Source organism: Anolis carolinensis, chromosome 1, assembly GCF_035594765.1.
Source record: "Anolis carolinensis isolate JA03-04 chromosome 1, rAnoCar3.1.pri, whole genome shotgun sequence".
Lineage (NCBI taxonomy): Eukaryota > Metazoa > Chordata > Lepidosauria > Squamata > Dactyloidae > Anolis > Anolis carolinensis.
Window position 1 is genome coordinate 177,266,541 of NC_085841.1, and position 13,884 is coordinate 177,280,424.

At 38.8% G+C, this 13,884-nt stretch overlaps 1 protein-coding gene across 3 annotated transcripts in view; it reads right to left on the reverse strand.

The window, feature by feature from the left end:
- The window catches only part of LOC100552049 (UDP-glucuronosyltransferase 1-6), a 53,008-nt gene extending 40,036 nt beyond the window's left edge, over positions 1–12,972 (reverse strand). The window contains exon 1 of one of the 3 annotated variants that reach the window (XM_016995404.2): positions 12,027–12,972. In XM_016995404.2, coding sequence (XP_016850893.1) covers positions 12,027–12,890 — 864 coding nt within the window. In that variant the 5' untranslated portion in view covers positions 12,891–12,972. Of the gene's footprint in view, positions 1–336; positions 1,256–3,640; positions 4,540–12,026 lie in introns of those variants that run through there. The other 2 variants (XM_016995399.2, XM_016995415.2) reach the window with 2 other exon arrangements.
- Positions 12,973–13,884: the final 912 nt, after the last annotated feature.

Below are 13,884 nucleotides of genomic sequence, written 5' to 3' on the forward strand. Positions count from 1 at the left end.
GTCAAGCGTGTGATGGCCAGTATCAAAAAGAGTATAATGTCCAGCTCGAGGGACATCATGGTGCCCCTCTATTCTGTTTTGGCTTTAAACTGAGGCTGGGTGGCCATCTGTCAGGAATGCTTTGATTCTTCTTTTCCTGCACAGCAGGGGGTTGGACTAGATGGCCCATGTGGTTCCTTCCAACTCCGTGATTCTAAGCTTTTAAATACATATATCTGTACATTAAATATCAAATGAAAATCCTTAAATCACAGTGCTATTTCTACTATAAACATTCTTTACTCAAGTAAAAACCCTATCCTAATGGCTTTTTAAACAACACTGAAATTTACAAACCTGAGACAATGGCTCCTTGCCAGCACAGTTGATCCCTCCAATCATGATCATATTAGGCATCAGTGGTTTAGGATAAGTAAAAGCAAAGTCCTCTCGTATCAGCCACACAGATCCATTACTTATAAGTTCAGCAAAAGTCATATCCCTTTGTAAAAATTCAGAAGCAAGCTTGGCATAAGGAGAGTAAACAAAACTACAAAGGAAGAACTCGGTTAAATGGAACAGCATATTTTTCACACGTTGCAGAAACGTCATATGATCTGAATATCTTGTCAAAGCTCTTGGAACATAGGAAGGAGGCCTTGGACACTGAGTAGCCTCAAATTCATATCCACATGGAATTCCTCGTAAGAAAAATACTGAAGGGATGTCAAAGTACTCTGCAACAATTTGACCACAAGGCCAGAAAGGATCCGAAAGAATGGCATCAAATTTGTTCTCTCTGAAGTACATTCTCAGTTCTTTGTTATACAGTAAATGTGTACAACTTCCCAGGAAGAAAACAGATGTCTTTTTCATGTGCTCAATTGTATTAGCAATCATAAGTAGAAAAGGAACATCATCAAACGCCTGTTCACTGATGCCTTGAATGTTTTCATCCATTTCTTCATAGGTGAAGGGGACTGGATAGGTTTTTAAGGAATAGAGATCCTCTGCTGGCTTGATGTGCATATTTACTTCAGGTGCAACGATTACCATTTCATGCCCATTCTGTCTGAGTTGTTTTAGCATCGGTTTCATGCTGAGCCAATGACTTCCATCCATGGGGATCACTAGAAGTTTCCCGCCAGAAGCCAAATTCAAACTAGCGAGGAGCAGCAGAATCACGTTGGAATAGAACACGGGAGCCATCTCACTGTTTTTCACTCTCTCTTTGCAAATGCTGGGTGTATCCTAGTAGCTATACAAGTCTTAACAGCAAACTGTATCAAAGATCATTCAACACTGGCCTTATATGCCCTTTTTATGTAACTGTTTAAGCAAGTCAAACATTAACTTTTGGGAGAGGCCATTGCATAATATCAATGAACAGGTTTGATGGTCAGGTGGATGATTGAATTTGCAGCATCTCCCTTTAAAGACCATTTTGTAGAGGGCTAAAAGACACAATTTTGAGGGCTTGACATGTGACCTTACTTTCTGCCTGCTATCTCCTTCTCTCCTGTCCCAAAGACTCAATCTAAAATTTAATTTCAGAGCAATAGACTCTATTCTGAAAAAGAATAATAATTCATGCTATGGGCATGTTAGGTCATGTAATACCCTTTCCATAGCAACAAGTTTCCATAGATATTTGGATATTCCATGGATATAAATATGCTTGCTATTTATACAATATATGTTCATCCATAGGTAAAACAGTAAGGTTTAGTGACCACTTAATAACAGATAAAGAATATTCATTTTACCAACCTCCAATACTAAAAATGGTCAGGAACCCTTCCATGTGACTCCTCATATGGATTCCATGTTGTAGGCACATAATTTAGAAGAAAGTATGTGGCTCCATCTACAATGGCTCTATAGTGCAACTTCACGACACCACAGAACAATGGTGTGTATACAATGCATTGAAATGTAACTAGAAAATCCAGATTCTACCAAAAAATATGCTGAAGAAGATGGTAGTGTATCCCAGATTCAGGACAAAATCGGCTCCACAAAATGTGGAGTGCATTATAGACATCCAGCCTGCCAAAGTCATATAGACTCCCAAAGGGAGGTTGCCCAAGGACATTGTTGGGCATTAGCGTGCCCTTATCTAATTAATTATCTAATTGGTTAACCTTCCCTTTTGATTTCACCCCATATGCTTCTGGAGCTCTGGTGCACATCCCTGCTGATGTGCAGGAAGCACAAACTAATGCCTCTCCTCCATTGAATTTTAACACACAGCCTCATCTGCCGGGCTGCTGGAATTGCCACACATCATGATAAATCCAGTGGTGTCTGTCAGGGGGCATGGGGAACCCGTCGTCCACGCCCCGCATCGCCTGATCCACCTATTATCCCATCCCACAGGGGGAAGCATCAGCTCCCCGGCTTTCCCATGTTGACTTCTATTCAACATAGGAAGCCTCCCGTGTTGCAACGCTGGTTTGCCTATACTTTTGCAACAGAGCCCCACCAGAAGTTACTCTACATTGTGGGATAGGAGCCGGTGGGCTCAGTTGTAAAGGTACCACATGTAGCAAACTGCCGTCATGGCCAACAACATCTTTCTTTCTTCCTGTTCTCTTCATTTTCCTCCATTCTGTCACATCATTGTAGTTCTTTAAAATTAAAAAAAACCCTCTGATAGTATTACATAAAACACTGAACAATTATGGCAGGAAGAGGATGTTTACACAAGGTGTTAACACAGTTATTGTGCCAAAGACCAAAATGTTATATTTTGTGCCCTGGCTCCAATATACTTCAGGATACAGATATGACAACATTTTCACATGTGACTTTCTTAGGTGCACAAGTGGTCCAAGATATTTTTTGCCACCTGAGACAAAAAACAAAAAGGTGCCTCCACCCATTTTATGTACAAACTCTTACTATACCAAAAACATTTCTTTTTCCAACACTAGCAATGGGACAATGCCCTCCACTTCACCTAAAAAGAGATGGAAACCTTGGATGCATTTCCCATCATTTCTAGTCAGTACAAACAATTGTGAGGTTGGGAGCTACCTTCCCACAACCGTTAGAGGGCTAAGCAAACCTTAAATATGACCTAAATGTAATAGTCTATCATAGAGGACCTGAAGAAGGCTACGTAGTATGAAAGACCCCCCTTCTGCTAATACAATCATTAGCATCTGGCCTCAATCTACTTAATTATTGTATTGTTGATCACTAGCAATAAGATTGGGCAAAGTGTGATCCTCAAGCCCACCATATGTTAAAAATGCTCCAATGTGTTTTGTTTTGTTCTTAAATGTCCAGAAATTATCTCTGAGAGTACATGAGCAATATTTCCACCATGTTTGAATCATCCCAGGCAGCAACATGAAGTTTTGCAAAACAAAAACAAAACCCAAAACCAAATCAAATCCTATTCTCTCTTAACATGCCCTAAAATGTCACCTGTTCCAGAAAGACCCCAAATCATGTGCTCATGGCATCTAAAGGACATTTGAGAGCATTTAGGGGGCAAAAACTATTTTTATTTAAAATGCAGGTGCAGAGAAGTATAGCCTTCCAAGGTCTCCTGGTGGGCTAATCCACCACCTTAATTTTCCTCAATTGCCCGCCTTTAATAATACACATAATAGCTGTGGAGAACCCAGACCCATTGATACATAGCACCTACCTGTGACAAGCGTTTACCTTCCTCACAATTTATTCCTCCAATGAAGACCATGTTTGGCATCACAGGTCTGGGATATTCAAATACAAAGTCATATCTCAAAAGCCAAATAGAGCCATTCCTATAAAGTGTTGGTAAGTGTACTTCTCTCTGGAAAAGTTCTGAAGCAATCTCTTGATATCTTGAATACAGAATTTTAAAAAGCGTTGTCTCCAAGAGGCTAACAAAGAGGTTCAGCAGTCGCTGCCTGAAGGTCATATAATCTGTGTATGCAGTATAACACCTTGGGACGTAAGAAACTGGATCTGGACACTTGCTGACTGCTAATTCTAAATTGCATGGGAATCCACGAAAGAAGTACAAAGAAGGAACTGAGAGGTATTCGGCAAGGATCACACCGCAAGGCACAGCAGGATCTGTGAAAAGGGCATCAAATCGATTTTCAGCTAGGTACCTCATGACTTCCCTGTTCTTCAGAAGGTTGTCACAACTAACGGAATTCAATTCAATTAGTTGCATCAAGGTCCTATAAGCCCCTATAACCATGGCAGGAAAAGAGACTTCTTCAAAGGGATTGCTACCAAGCAAGCGGAAACGTTGGAGAAGATCATCTTGCATATATGGTACTGCATATTTTTTCATAGTGTAATACTTCGATTCCTTGATCAGGAGGTTAACCTCTGGGACTAAGACAACCACCTCATGACCTCTTTCAGTGAGCTTCTCCAACACGGCCCGCATGCTGAGCCAGTGACTTCCATCCACAGGAATCACCAGGAGCCTCTTTCCCTCTCCAAAGCAGATGATGGCAAATAGAAAGAGAAAACAGATGGGAAATCCCCGAGGGCAAGTGAAGTGGTGGTCCATCTTCAAAGACAGACTATAATCTTGCTGTTACACCAAACAGAATATATTTGATCCTTGAGTGACCTTTGCTAATGATTCAGAGATAATTCCAAAAGCAATAAGCTAATTATTAACTATCTAAAGTGCTTCTTTTGCTGAAGAAGCAACATTGATTTAATTGGACAGAACAGGAATCAACCTCCTCAACTGCGTGACTATCTAGGCTTTGGGGCATTAAGGCTTCCAAATGACCAATGCATACAGAGCTGGCAATTGCAGGAGCCAAATATTGCTAGATAGTTACCTTCATTTTTTAAACCAGTGCTTTAAGTTTGTCCATAAATGTCGTTATTTGTCTGAACCACGATCCTGTTCTGCTTGCCAGATTCCAGTAGACCCCATATCCACTTTTGCGCACCTCCCAAAAACGGACAGGTAGCCGGATAGCCATTTTCGGTCCGCAGCCAGAAAATACAGCTAGATCCGGCCCATTGGCAGCAATGTGGAAGCTCCAGGGCTCCCCTTCCCATCATTTTAGGGCTATCGGGATGAACCTTATAGCCTTCCTTAAGAACTGGATGGAAGGCAGCAGAGTTAAGATAGCACCCTCTCTGGGATCCTTTCCCTTTGGTTTTAAAAGGAAACCTGGATTTATGGCCAGAGCTTAAGATAACATCTTCTCTGGGATCCTTTCACTTCGGTTTTTCAAGAAAACCTGGATTAAGTAACAGTTTTCTGAGAATTAGGCTTTTCTTTACTAATAATAATTATTAATAATAACAAATCTCTTTTAGAAGTACAGTACAGTAGAGTCTCACTTATCCAACATAAACGGGCGGCAGAATGTTGGATAAGTGAATATGTTGGATAATAAGGAGGGATTAAGGAAAAGCCTATTAAACATCAAATTGGGTTATGATTTTACAAATTAAGCACCAAAACATCATGTTATACAACAAATTTCACAGAAAAAGTAGTTCAATACGCAGTAATGCTATATAGTAATTACTGTATTTATGAGTTTAGCACCAAAATATCACGATGTATTGAAAACATCGACTACAAAAATGCGTTGGATAATCCAGAACGTTGGATAAGCGAGTGTTGGATAAGTGAGACTCTACTGTATATTATTTTCTGAAGCAGAGGAGGATAGATAATGGGTTCTGGCCAAGTTTCTCCACAGATTGAGGCCCAAACAAAGTTGCAATATGTTGTTCTTGTGGCAATAGTCAGCCAATATATTATTATTATTATTATTATTATTATTATTATTATTATTATTATTATTATTATTATTATTAGAAATTCAGAAGGCAAACAAAAATTGTGGTTTGCAAAGGAATGAAATTATTAGATAGGTTGGTTGATAACTTGGTAGCAGTTTTCTGAGAATGAGGCTTTTCTTTACTATTAATCATTAATAATAATAACAGTTATCTTTTAGAAGTATATTTTTAGAAAGAGAGGAGGAAAGGAGAAAAAGAAGCTAAAAAGGGTGACTCTCCAAAGCCCTCTAATGCTTACGCCCACCCCACCCACCCGTCCCTCATGTTCCCAACTCCCAACCAGAGCCGGCCCTAGGTATTTTTCAAGTGTAGGCGAACAGAATTTCGGCCCCCCCCCCCCAAACCAATCACTGAAAAATAAAAGCGTTGGATAAGCGAAAATGTTGGATAATAAGGAGGGATTAAGGAAAAGCCTATTAAACTTCAAATTACATGAAGATTTTACAAATTAAGCACCAAAACATCATGTTTTACAACACATCAACAGAAAAAGCAGTCTCGACTGCGCCCCTGTATGTTTTGCGTCCGAAGTGATCGCTTAATTCGCCTCATTGTTGGACCGGCTCTGCTCCCAACCAGTCCCTCTAAATAAAACAAATCAAGAAAATAAAGGAAAATTAAAAAAAAAAAGATTCCAGAGACAGGCAAAGCCAGTGAAGCCAAACCAAAAAATAAAGCAGAGAGAGAGAAAGAGCACGAGTAGCAAGGCAATCGGACTGAAGCCAGGACGCAACTGAGAGAGCAATTGAAACGGTCACCCAATTACATAGGCATAGCTTGTGTAAGACATGTCATGGCATTCTTCTATTCCGAATGGCCGAATAGGGAGGGCTTACAGGGAAACCCTGTGCGAGCAGCATGAAGCAGCCTCTTCGCATGCTGTGTGCTGCCGAATAGGAGAGAGGGACCTGTGATCAGCTGCCACGTGATCCCATTACGGACAGGAAAATGCGACGGCTTGGCACTTGCTGTTACGGCCACCTGGCAGAGTTGAAGGAGCGAGATTGACCGGAGGAAAATGACCAGTTCAAATCTGTGCACAAGTCTAGTTGTTATGGAATATTATCCCTGGTAAATTTGATGCACCTCTTCTGACATTATGTTTAAATGGAAATTAGAATCATTCCTTATGAATGAATAAATGAATGAAACTTTATTTTATAGCCCACCTTGTCTCCCCAAAGGGACTCAGGACAGCTTACAACAAAATAAACAACAGCAAACATTCAATGCCAACAACTGTACATAAAACAAATCAAAACAACTCAATTATGAAACAACGTAAGGAAACAAGACAATACATTGCACAATCCACATAATTATAAACCTATTAAATCCTTAAAATCTCATTAAACGTCTCTAAAATTCAGCTAAAATAGTTGGAAGGGAGATGGTGAACAGCAGATTAACAGATGTTAGCAGCTAGGTGGGGGCGCATATAGATGTACTTAATCCTCCTCCTCTCCATAAACTAAATTGCATAGATGTGTTTTCAATAGCTTTTTGAAGGACAGGAGGGAGGAGACCATTTTTAATTCTTTAGGGAGGGAATTCCAGAGGTGGGGAGCGATCATGGAGATCTTTAGTTGTAAAGTTATTGTTATTGATACCAAGCCTAGAATGCCTAATGACCTCCAAGACCTCAAGTGATCGATTGTACAATAATCATTTGGTTTAATTGTAGATCCACAAACAGTTCCTAAATTTGGATTTCATCTGCTAAGTTGATTAAAAATCTTTCACCCTGGTTGATAAAGCTATTTGGATGATTTGTAGAAATGAAGGAAACTTGCATTGATGCATTATGATGAAGTATAATACCAAATCCACAGGTGTCAGTATTTTTATTAGGATCAACTACAAAGCTGTTTGGAAGATCTGGTAGCTTTCACACAATTTTGAAATTATGCTTAGTCATAATAAAAGTATTGTTTGTCTGTGGATGTCAGTTCTTATTTTAATAATACTTATGGTAGCAACAAAAATACAGGTCTCCTGTCTGACATTCACAATAAATTGTCGTTCCTTATTAATGTATCCCAGATACTACCATCTGCCAACCACATTACTTATATCTTTCATAGTGTCTTTCAAAAAAAAAAACAGACAACATGGGGCTATATTATATGGCAAGCCTTGTTCAAAGTGGTAGTTTTTACTTGTTGCATTGCTTTTAGTTCTCACACAGGTTGAGTATCCCTTGTAAAAGTACTGAAATAATTAACATCTTCTTACTGTTAAAAATATTCATATCCCTTATTTGTATCTGAAAGGTAGATTCTAGGTACAGTAGAGTCTCACTTATCCAAGCTAAACGGGCCGGCAGAAGCTTGGATAAGCGAATATCTTGGATAATAAGGAGGGATTAAGGAAAAACTTATTAAACATCAAATTAGGTTATGATTTTACAAATTAAGCACCAAAACATCATGTTATACAACAAATTTGACAGAAAAAGTAGTTCAATACGCACTAATGCTATGTAGTAATTGCTGTATTTATGAATTTAGCACCAAAATATCATGATATATTGAAAACATTGACTACAAAAATGGCTTGGATAATCCAGAAGCTTGGAAAAGTGAGGCTTGGATAAGTGAGACTCTACTGTAATAAGGTTAGAATTTACAAATTGAAGTAAATGTGCATCAGAGGTTAAATCAACCCTTTTACAAGAGATATGGACACATACATAAACTGTAATAATGAAATGTATTTCATAACACAACATATCTGATGAAACCCTGTCACTTTTAAATATATGACTTAGTGCTTATTTCACCTGAACTCAGAGATTTCTCGTTATGTTCACATGGCATGCCTACACACTGCAGCTGACACACTAACATGTTGTGACACACAGTTTGGAAATCTCGGATCTTCAGCTTCAAATTATTCAAATAAAATGAAAAAAACAAACCTTGTTTTGCCATTTCATACAAAGGACATCATTTTACTGCACAGTAGTACATAATGTGACTTATGGCACCACAAATGTTGGAATCCAGGGAAGGTCCTGGAAACAAACCTTAGCAGATACCAAGGGCCCACTGTAACTAACACAAACTTTATTTAGTGTGTGTATGTATGTATGTATGTATGCATTATTATTATTAAAGTTTATTGTATTATTAATTTTATTTATACCCTGCCTTTCCCCCCATGGAGACTCAAAGCATCTATCAATCTACACTAGACAAGTTTTAAAAGTGCAATACAAAATTAAAAAATATTAAATATTAACAGCATGGTAAAAACAGAATTAAAATATGTTTTAGTGCAAACACATAGCACCATTCTGAAACAGACTTTCCTATGTCAAGTCTTGTCTATTTTTCCCATTATACTCTTCAAGAGCTGGGCAAAAATTAGGGCATACAACTACTGGGTAAAATTGAATGCCGTGGCAAATGACAGACTACCAAAACTGTACCTGTTAGAGCAGACAAAAAATCAACATCAGACCTCTTGGTTAGTTCAACTGACAGAACACATTAGGAGTTGTGGACTTCCAATTCTATATCCAAATCTCCTAGAGGAACTAGATCCAAAAATTGTTGCACAACAAATACTGGACATAGAAGCTCAGAAATACATTGCTACCCTCAGCAAAGCCAGCTCATTGAAATGGCTAAGTCATTTTAAACATACTTTTTAACAGCGCAAAATCTAAAGACAGAAATGCCTAAACACCTCAGGAGGATATTTGCTAGAGCTAGATTTGAACAGCTGGATACAATGGTCAAACATGGAAGATTTAACCAAGTCCCATAAAATGAATGATTTTGGATCTGTGGAGCATCAGAGGTAGAAGATATCACACATATCCTGTTTAGTTGTAACTTGTATAAGAAAGAGATAAACCAATACTTCGGACCATGCATTATACAAAAGAAACACTGGGATCCTTATATTAAAACTACATTTTATTGGCTAGCCAGAATACTAAAATAACATACAAAACAGCCTTTTTCTATAGAAAGCAATTCAGCTAAGAACTACATATTTGGAGCCGATTGGGGTAAACTGTAGGGATGATGCACATATTTCATCTGGATTGGGATCTTCATCCCTTGTTAACAGCTTGTTTATTTTAACCTTTGTTGTACTGTGGGTTGTATGCTGTATATGTTAAATGTGTGTGTCAAGTGTTTTGATACGGTCAATTGACTAATCAATAAAATGTCCTATTATACTATTACTAGCTGTGCCCGGCCACGCGTTGCTGTGGCGAAGTCTGGTGGTATGGGAAATAAAGTATTGAGGAATTGGTGGTAGTTAAGGTCAAGGGTAAAGGTTTTCCCCAGACATTAAGTCCAGTCGTGTCTTACTCTGGAGGTTGGTGCTCATCTCCATTTCTAAGCCGAAGAGCCGGCGTTGTCCGTAGACTCCTCCAAGGTCATGTGGGATGACTACATGGAGCGGCGTTACCTTCCCGCCGGAGCAGTACCTATTGATGCACTCACATTTGCATGTTTTCGAACTTCTGGGTTGGCAGAAGCTGGGGCTAACAGTGGGGGCTCTCTCCGCTCCCCCAATTCAAACCTGTGGCCTTTCAGTCCAGAAGTTCAGCAGCTCGGCGCTTTAACACACTGCGCCATCAGGGGATATTATTTCCTAAAGGTTGTGAATATACAATATTTCTGATTGGTTTTTTTTGTTTGTTGGAGGCAAGTATGAATGCTGCAATTAGGAAAAATGATTAGGATGTAATGGCCTTGCAGCTTTAAAGCCTGGCTGTTTCATCCCTGAGTGAATTTTTTGTTGGGAGGTGTTAGCTGGCCCTGATTGTTTCCTGTCTGGAATTCCCTTGTTTTCAGAGTGGTGTTGTTTGCGATATTTTATGTGCTTCTACTGTCTGTGGCCCTGAGAAAACAGGATTTGCCAGACTTTGATGATGGGAATACTTTGTTGGGAGGTGTTAGCTGGCCCTGATTGTTTCCTGTGTGGAATTTCCCTGTTTATTTACTGTCCTGGTTTTAGAGATTATATTGTTCTGCATTATTCTATCCCAGTAATTATTTCATATTAAAGAAGAATCTCACTTATCCAACATTCACTTATATAATGTTCTGGATTATCCAACGCAGTCTGCCTTTTCATAATCAATGTTTTTGTAGTCAGTGTTTTAAATTCATTGTGATATTTTAGTGGTAAATTTGTAAATACAGTACAGTAGAGTCTCACTTATCCAACATAAACGGGCCGGCAGAACGTTGGATAAGCGAATATGTTGGATAATGAGGAATTAAGGATAACCCTATTAAACATCAAATTAAGTTATGATTTTACAAATTAAGCACCAAAACATCATGTTAGACAACAAATTTGTCAGAAAAAGTAGTTCAGTACACAGTAATGCTATATAGTAATTACTGTATTTATGAATTTAGCACCAAAATATCACGATATATTGAAAGCATTGACTACAAAAATGCGTTGGATAATCCAGAACGTTGGATAAGCGAGTGTTGGATAAGTGAGGCTCTACTGTAAATACTACATAGCATTACTGCGCATGGAACTACTTTTTCTGTCAAATTTGTTGTATAATATGATGTTTTGGTGCTTAATTTGTATAACGATTACCTAATTTGATGTTTAATTGGCTTTTCCTTAATCCCTTCTTATTATCCAACATATTCACTTATCCTGCCGGCCTGTTTACGTTGGATAAGTGAGACTCTACTGTATATTTCTAATCTTATATTATCTGCTCAGAACTAGATTATCTGAGGCCCCTTCTTCACAGCTGTATAAAATGCACACTGAAGTGGATTATATGGCAGTGTGGAGTCAAGATAATCCAGTGCAAAGCAGATAATATAAGATTCTAAATGGGTTATATAGCTGAGTGGAAGGGCCTTGAGTCTACACTGCCATATAATCCAGTGCAAATTAGATAATCTGTGGAAGAAGCCTAAGTGAGGCCTAAATCGGCCTGTCCCCTAACTGAAACCTGGCTGTCCCTTGGTTGCTAGGCAACCAAGTGGGCAGAGATTAGCCCTCTAAACTGGCAGCAATTGGATAAAAATAATTATTGCTCTCCCTCTAATTAGGACTTTATTTTTCTTTTCTTTTTGTTGTATCAACCTTGAGGCGTGGATGATGGGTTGTGTTGTCAAATTTTGAGGTTGGGGGGCCTGTACTTTTGTTGTTTTGTGAATTGCCGTGATGCCATCACTCTTTTATATATATAGATACAAAAGTTGCCATTGAAAGACACATTTAATGAGAAAAATTAATGAACATACCTGTGGCAGGTCCTTCCCTTCTTCACAATTTATGCCTCCTATGAAGGCCATGTTGGGCATGAGAGGCCTGGGAAACTCGAAAACAAAGTCATAACGCAAAAGCCAGATTGAACCATTTCTATAAAGTGTTGGTAAGTGAACGTCTCTCTGGAGAAACTCTGAAGCAATATCTTGGTATTTGGTATACAGCATCTTAAAAAGTGATGTCTCAAAAGAATTGACAATCAGATTAATCACACGCTGGAAGAAACTCATTCGGTCTGTGTGTCTGGTGTAGCACCTTGGGATATAGGACACAGGGTTTGGAGTCTTACAGATTGCATGCTCCAAACTGCAAGGGAATCCACGAAAGAAATACACCGAAGGGAGTGAGAGATATTCAGCGAGGATGACTCCGCATGGCAAAGCTGGATCCGTAAAGAGGGCGTCAAAATGACCCTGTTCCAGGAACTTTATGACTTCTCTGTCCTTCAGGAGACTGTTGCAGTTATCAAAAAACAAGTTGATTACATACATGTTGTTGCGATATTCTTGAAGAATGCTGTATGGAAAAGAAACTTTACGAAAGAGCATTGTAGAAAACTTCTTAAATCCAGCATCAAGATCTTTCTGTTCATACGGTACGGAATACGTTTTCAGCATGTAATGTCTTGACTCTTTTAGAAGCAAATTAACTTCTGGCACCACCACCACTATCTCGTGGCCCTTTTCACTGAGTTTCTCCACGACCGCACGCATGCTGAGCCAATGACTTCCATCTTGCGGTATCACTAGCAGCTTCTCACTGTCAACAGAAGCAAAAATGGCAAGCAAAGCGAGGAGAAATACAGGCATGCTGGTGGGCCGATGACAAGCGAAGGCCATTGCTCTCTTCTGATGTGTCTTGGTGACAAAGCTAAATCCTTGCACACCGTATATATTTTTTTAATTTTCAGATCAGGAATACAAAGTACAGCTGTTCCTATCCTACTGGTGTTCTGTCCAATGAAAATGGCTAATGATTAATCTATCATCTTTGCTTAAGTTATTGCCCAGCTTGGTAGGCATCGTGCTGAGGTGCTCTGAGGACACTGTTTCATCTCTCATGTTTTTAAAATGACGAGGTAAAACTAACAAAATGACACAATCCAGCGTTTGAAAGTGATGCCCAAAGTCTAAAGTATGTTTACATTTACTCCTTTCATAATAATTTTGGGTCATCGCTGCCCATTTTAAGGGACACATGTTGAGTTTTGTTTAAAAAATATTTTCAGCAAAGTTTTTAACAGAAAAAACACAAATAAAAACAATATTTATGCATAAACACAGAAATGCTTAAACGACAATTACATATCAAACTACACAACTTACATCTTTATTCCAATTATATACAAGTCTAAAATACAAATGTATATAAGCAGTTCCCGAGTTACAAACATCCGGTGTACAAACGACTCATTGTTAAGAACAAAACTGATACAACAGGATGTGAAAATCTATCCCTCAGAAAGAAAATTCACTCCTGGAAGAGTTATCATGAGGAAAAAGTGTCTCCATTGAAGCTTCTTCACCAATCCTTGTTTCCATAACAAGCAAAAATGTTCCAAAATTCAGTTCTCACAGGGACAGAAAGTAAGGTGAAATCTTCTGAACAGGGGCAGAGACAGCAAAACAAATACCACAGGAGTGTTAACCCTTCTCTATGCGATCCAAAGCTTTTAGACACACACAGCTGGAGTTACACTTAAAAATGTACCTGTTCTGACTTACATACAAATTGAACTTAAGAACAAACCTACAAAACCTATCTTATTAGTAATTTGGGGACTGGCTGTACAGTGGAACCTCGACTTAAGAGCACCCCAACTTAAAAGAATGT